Raw genomic sequence first — 6,911 nt, forward strand, 5'->3', positions numbered from 1 at the left:
CGTTACAGATGAAAAAACAGGTTCAGAGAGGGGAAATGACTTGTTAGTAAGTTTTGAAGCTGGTCTTGGAATCTAATTCACCTAACTCTCAGACTGGTGTTTCACGCCAAGCTGCTTCTAGGGATACGTGTATGCACCATGAACAAAGAATGCGGGGTTTTTGTTTGGTCTGTGCTTTGCAGACAAGAGAATCCCGTGGAAAAAAGAGGCAGCCTGGGGCCATACCGGTAAGGAGCCTGTAATGAGAAAGTTTGGGCAACAGATTCAGTGGGAGGAAGGTGGAAAACGAAACAAACCCAAAGAAGCAAGGGCTTTCAGGTACCTGGAGTATGCTCTTTAAGAAATTGGCTGGCCCAATGGGGATCCTGGGCGGGGCCACGTGGGTTGCTGCGGAGCCTATGGAGCTGAAGCGCTGAGCCATCAGTCTCGGTCACCCGTTCAGGTTCTGGTGAGATCCGCACGAAGCTGTCAAAGTGAGCTGGGCAAGTGCAAGGTGAGGGAGTGCTGTGGGTCAGGGGCAGCTGAGGAACGTAGGGGAGCTGCGGGACGGACAGGCGGGCGTAGGACTCCCTTGCATCGCCTTGGTCTCTTGCCAGCCATGAACGCCGAGGAGCAGTACTACGCTGCCACCCAGCTCTACAAGGAATCGTGCGTATTTCAAAGGTGCCAGGTGCAGGATTACAGCCCCAACCCCCCAGCGTGTCTGTACATGGGGCGCCAGCCTCCGCAGCAGCCGCAACCCCCTTACCCAGGGGCCCTAAGCGCCCTGGAGCCTGGCAGCCCTCCGGACATTTCCCCTTATGAGGTGCCTCCTATCACAGAGGATCCAGGGGTCTCCCATCTCCATCTCCACCACCCCTCTCAGCTTCCTCACCCGCACCAGCAAACTGTCCCCTTCGCAGATGGGATTGAGTCCGGGACGCTGGAGGAGCCCAGCAGAATTCAACTGCCTTTCCCGTGGATGAAATCGACGAAGTCTCATACGTGGAAAGGGCAATGGACCGGTAAGCTTGGTGGGTTTTGTTTGTTTGTTAATTAATCTTCTTAATCACCATATTTGATTCCTTTCCGCCAATTCAATCACGCTACAGCCCTGTCAGTGTCCCCTTAGTCTACACCTCCACCGCCTCCTTCCAGCACGACATTCCCCCCTGGATCTTGGCGAAAACTGCATGACGGAGTTCCGTCCTTCTCAACCACTGGCCTTTCTTCCAAGAAAATTCCTTTGCGTATTTCCTGTTTAAGCAAAAAAAAAAAAATTAAAAATCTCCTCAGTAGTTCCTAAACAAAAACAAAACCCACCTAGCCCACCCTCATTCATCATCTGATCTCCCCATTTGATGCCAGATTTTTTTTCTCCAGATAGTGGCTTGTAAAAGCAAAAGTCAGAGATGGACTTAGGGGTCATCGTGATTCCCTGACACTCCTGTTCACATCTGGAGAAGAGAGATCCAAAGCCACAGGCCAGGTGCTCTCCAAGAATGCAGGGCCCTCCTTAGCAGTGGCCCATATAGCCCTAATCAAACAACAGCAGTAGTAGACAATAACATAGATAGATGATAACTAGGATAATACTGAAATGAACAATGATAATTAGTAACACACTCACCTATTGATTGTAGGTGTCACCTCAGGCCCTACACCATGATGCCTGCTTTAGAGTCTTCTGGTTAAAACTGCTTCTCCAGGAAAGGGAGAATTTTATTTCAGAGTTGGGATCAGGGAAAGAGAAACAACAATCAAGGACAGAAGAAGGAAGCTGGAAAGGTGGGCCCAGAGTCAGGGAAAAGAAACAGGAACTGGGAGCAGTGTTCTTCTCCCTGAATTTTGTCTTATTCCAGGAAAATCAGAGGATGGTGCTGGAAGCACTTTGGAAGATCACTTAGGTCTGGGAGATTTTTCTCTGATCCAAAGGTGAATGAAGCCTTCCTATGCTTGTTCCTCAGTGGACAGTTTGAAAGACTCATTGAGATAGAACAGTGAGGTTCAACCACTGGGGTTTGGGGGGGTTTCAAGAAACCTGTGCTCCCTCACCCCTTTGCAAGGCTCCAGAGCACAACAACATTGGTGCCAGGGTCAAGATCTCCCTCATTGCAAATGAAGATAGAAGCGATGGTGAAGTGGCAGGCACCCCAGCTGTCCCTCTGGGTCCAGGCCTCTTGGCAGCTCCAAGTCACTGCTCCCCTCACTCTTATCCACTCCACCCCTCCCCCGTCCCCTGAGAAGCCCAGGTTGAGAGTTCAGCTGCCGCACAGCCAGTCTCTGTCTCAGTAGCCGCACAATGTTATCGCATCTGGACTGGTGCACTTCTGGTCACACCTGCACTGCAAATATTTCATTAATCCTTTCTTTCAAATAGACAGTTGGGAGAAGGGGGGACAGTCTCTCTCTTGAGTTCACAGAGAAATCATCGGGTCCTTTCACCCGGGCTTGGCCTTCACTTGGCTGTCCTGAGGAAGACTGAGTGAAAAAATTAGAATTTCAATAGAGGCGGGATACCAGCAAGCGGGTTGCCAAATATTTAGGGTTTTTTTCTTTTATTTTTTCCTGTAGGGGCCATGATAAAAAGTCAAAGAAATGAAGCTGGAGTTAGCCTAAGATAAAATGAAGGTTCAAGATTTTATTGTCATTTTCTCCTAGTGGGAACCCACTAAGAAAAGATGTCCCAGTTGCTTAGGGGTGATGTAGGAAGGGCCTCTACTTCCTGGAAAGGCTCCAGGCCGCAGACCTCAGTGGGTTGGAAAATGGAAGTTTTTCTTAGGAACAGGAGGCAGTGAGTCCCAAGCCCTCTCCTCCAGTTGTGGACATCTAAATCCTCAGAGGGACCTTCCCCCAGACCCACTTTGCATTTACATCCCTACTCCCCCAGTCTCTCTGCTACTTCAAAACGGGCACTTAGGGAGGCCAATTAAGGGGATGAAGACTTCCAGAAACTTAGGACCATGAGGCCCTGCTTTGTTACTGTCCTGGGCTAAGCATCCCTCCCATGAAGAGAAACAACAGAAGAAAGGTGATTGGGAAATGAAGTTCTGAGTTGGAGGCGAGAGCAAGGTCAACAAAACAGCCCCTCAGCTGGGGGAGTTGAGTTCAGACTGGCCACACAACCAGCACTTTGTGCAAAAGCTAAAGGAGAATTTCTCCTGGGGCATGAAGGGCACTAAGAAAGAATAAAGGAGCAGGGGAAAACCATTGGGATAGAAGGAAGAAGTGTCTGTCTTTTCCCTAGGAGGTGGATCCAGTCCTTCTGTCTGAACTCCCTCTGTAACCTTATTTCCTGCCACTGATTTTGTCTCTTCCACACAAAATCAGCCTCAAGATAAAATAAATCAGTAAATCTTCACTGGGAGAAATATGCCTGAGTCTCAGGAAGAATAGGAAGCACCCCCCTCTCTCTCTCTCTCTCTCTCTCTCTCTCTCTCTCTCTCTCTCTCTCTCTCTCTCTCTCTCTCTCTCTCTCTCTCTCTCTCTCTCTCCCAAGTTACATGCAAGGAACTATCCCTAGGCCTTGTCCTCTTGAAATGTCTGAGGAGCAAGAAATCTGTGAGTCTAGTCAATGGCTAGAGTGTGATGGAAGAAGATGGTCAAAAGAGTTAGAGGGTAACCAGGGGATAGTAACCAAAAATTGCCTCCTGTCTTCTAGGAAGCACTGGACTCCCATCTACTCCTATCATGCTTTAGTATTAAAGTTTCATTAGACAGAGCTACTGGAAAATTTAGAGATCAGCCATGTTAACCTCTCCAAATGGCCGTGATCAGCAGAAATTATTGAAAATAAAGACATTTTTAAAATTATTCATGCCCACTCTGCAAAAACTACATTGCCCATTGAAATCCCCTAAGTTCTCTCACTCTAGCATCTCCTGAGCTCTGGGTCCCCTGTAACAAAACAAGGGAACAGAAGTCTTGCTGCCTCTGATTATTTGTAGACAGAGAGTATTAATAACCCAGCCAAAATGGGAGCTGGAGAATGGGAGTCACTTGCACGGAGCCTAAAACGAAATTAACCACAGTACCTTTTGACTGCCTTTTTGTGCCTGTAGAACTCAGAATACTGTTAAAGACATAAAGTTAAGGGTGGGGTGAGGAGATCTTTGAAAAATGTAATTGGAATGACAGGGGATATGACCTTCATGTGGGGTAGAGAAACACTGCAACTTATAAGAGCAATCTAAGTATTTCTACATTGTGTGTCATTTTGGGGGAGGGGAATGCTCACAACAGACTAATAGATCTCATACGTGTGTGTGTGTGTGGTCTTAGGTGGGATCTCAGCATCTCCAGATTCTAGTGACAGTGACAACGTGGATTTAATTTGAGTTATGCCTTCCACTAAGGAAGTGTTTTCTGGGAGGGGCTGGTGGTAAAGGGGAGAGATAGCTCTACTTCTGCTCTGGGCCTGAACCCGTTTCCAGGCTCTGAGACCCTTGCAGATCGAACTTCACTAAAAGCAAGCATATTTCCTCACATCCCTGCCATTTTTTTTGCTTCCTCCTTTCTGAACGTAGGACAGGGGAAATTGTTAGCCAGTTTTTCTCTAGATTACTTTTTGCACTTTCCCTCTACTCCCTTTTACCTTTGAGAGTTTAATCAGGGTTTTGCTGACTACTAAAACTGAAATGACTTCCTCTCTTTCATACCAGCACACCTAACATTTTCTAGGCCTCCTACTTCAGTTCAAAAGAAAGAAACTTGAGTGGAAGTGAGCCAAATCTCCACGGACTCATTTCCCCTCTTGAACGTTTTAGTAGGGCATTTCTCACTCATGCTAAAAGAATAGTTTTGGTATTTAATTCCATAGAGTAAGAAAAAGCCCACCTGAGCTACTCAGAGACACCATTCCCCTAAACTACAACACGGATGTAACTCTGCCCCTGCTCTGGTCACCACTTCTGGGACGCTCATGTATGATACAAGACAGGCAGTAACTCTTTCACTTTACCTTCAGCCCATGTCCCCTGGCCCCCGAAGATCTAGAAAGAGATGAGGCCTGGTTCTCAGCGTCTCTTCTTTCTCAGCCGCGGTTCCTCAATCCAGGCTCAAGGGAGTTGAATTTAGTTTGGGGTGGAAGCTGTTATTATAGGACGCCATCCACGGCTGCACAATTCCACAGGGTGCAAATTAGCTCGACCCTAGAATTTCGAGAGTAGTAAATCACTTGATTGGGTTGTTTAAAACTTGAGTGGATGGATGGATGAACTACTACTGCCCAAAAGTAGATGAGTTAATGGTAGGAAACCAATCTCCAAAGCAGAAAGCCTAGGGTTCAAGTCCATCCTGACACGCTGTCGATCCCTGTGATTCTAGGGAAATAAATCACTTAAACTCTCCATTCCTCCTGGCAACCAACATTTCGGGACTATAAATTGAAAGTTGCAGATCTGCATTCCCTCACTGGGAATTCTTTAGGCCAACGAAATCACGTTGTCAAAAAAAAAAAAAGGTATAAAACCGAATGCAATAATGACAGGATTTTCTCCTATTTAAAGTGGAAGTATTAATGCTTGTAGCACCCGGGGTTTTTGTGAAGTTCGAAAAACATATAGTATGGGTAGTTTTTTGCAAACTGAAAAATTCCACATAGTAACTTAGTAGTAACTTTAATTAGTGATGGTTGTTGTGACAAGTGCAATAACTAATACCACCGCATACCAGGTGGTTGCTGTTTAATCTGCTTAGATAGGGTGGGTCGGCAGTCAGAACTAAATAAGCAATGTCACTAACGTGCGCCCATCCGGTCCCTGACAGGCGGCTCCTACGTGGTGGAGCCCGAGGAGAACAAGCGCACTAGGACCGCCTATACGAGGGCGCAGCTGCTAGAGCTGGAAAAGGAGTTCCTCTTTAACAAGTACATCTCTCGGCCTCGTCGGGTGGAACTGGCCGTCATGCTGAACCTGACCGAACGGCACATCAAGATCTGGTTCCAGAACCGCCGGATGAAGTGGAAGAAAGAAGAGGACAAGAAGCGAGGTGGGGTGACGGGAACAGGAGCAGGGGTTGGCGGCAAGGAGCCGGAGCAGGACTGCGTGGTATCCTCTGGGGAGGGGGCCAAAGAAGAGCTGCTACAGCAACCTCCAGGGGTGACCGTGCCGTCTGCGGCCCCTGCTGCCGCCTCTGCCCGGGAGGGGAGACTGCCTCCCAGTCTTAGCATCTCTTCCCAGCCCCAGCCCCAGCCCCAGTGCCCCAGCGCCCAGGCCGCACGGTCACAGGAATCTCGGTGAGAGTCGGGCGCCCTTCGCAACCCTCCAGGAAGGAGGAGACCAGGACTAGGGAGCTCCGGGTGTCTGTCTGCTGGGGCAGGAGTCAGGAAATAGTGTCTCCCCCACTCTCCACCGCCGGACAGTCATTGTGTGAGTCGAGAGGAGAGAGACTGCGCAGTCTTGTGCTCGCAAAGTTTTGCGCGCAAACATCTCGAGAGAGAGAGAGAGAGAGAGAGAGAGAGAGAGAGAGAGAGAGAGAGAGAGAGAGAGAGAGAGAGAGAGAGAGAGAGAGAGAGAGAAACAAATTGCAGGTTTTGTTTTTAAATTTTTAGATTCTTTTATTGAAGTTGCCTGGGGGTGACGGGAGTAATACGGTTTTGCGTTGGGTCGCGAACCTGGCAGGCGCCTCTGAAACTCCTTAACAGGCTTCCCCGAGCCAAGCTCCGGAGAATCTCTGCTAGGAGTTTATTCCTAAGCGTCTTCGAAATAAAAGTAAATTAAATTAAACTGTGCTCTGCCACCTTTAAGAGATGATGTTTGCTGCTGCCTACGCAAAGGACTACAGGAAGGGGGAGGTGAGGTAATCGGGGAACCCACACCCCTCCCAAATAACTATATTATTCATCTCAAAATCCTTTTTGTCCAAAATATGACTGCTTAGATATAGAATGAACCATTTCATAGATGTCTATGCTTTACCACCAGTGTAAAGCT

General features: G+C 48.0%; 1 protein-coding gene across 1 annotated transcript; it reads left to right on the forward strand.

Annotated features, from left to right (window-relative positions):
• Positions 1–536: 536 nt before the first annotated feature.
• On the forward strand, positions 537–6,218 carry PDX1 (pancreatic and duodenal homeobox 1). The gene is made up of 2 exons (XM_072616967.1): positions 537–1,004; positions 5,746–6,218. The coding sequence occupies exons 1-2, from the start codon at positions 599–601 to the stop codon at positions 6,216–6,218; spliced, it is 879 nt and encodes a 292-aa protein (XP_072473068.1). The 5' UTR covers positions 537–598.
• Positions 6,219–6,911: the final 693 nt, after the last annotated feature.

The sequence above is a fragment of the Notamacropus eugenii genome, chromosome 5 (genome assembly GCF_028372415.1).
Source record: "Notamacropus eugenii isolate mMacEug1 chromosome 5, mMacEug1.pri_v2, whole genome shotgun sequence".
Classification (NCBI taxonomy): Eukaryota; Metazoa; Chordata; class Mammalia; order Diprotodontia; family Macropodidae; genus Notamacropus; species Notamacropus eugenii.

What these genes read in the sequence shown, in the direction of transcription:
- PDX1 (XM_072616967.1), top strand. Translation starts at nt 599, where the DNA reads ATGAACGCCGAGGAGCAGTACTACGCTGCCACCCAGCTCTACAAGGAA. An exon ending in GTGGAAAGGGCAATGGACCG is followed by an intron (nt 1,005 to 5,745) that starts GTAAGCTTGGTG and finishes GGTCCCTGACAG; the next exon opens with GCGGCTCCTACGTGGTGGAG.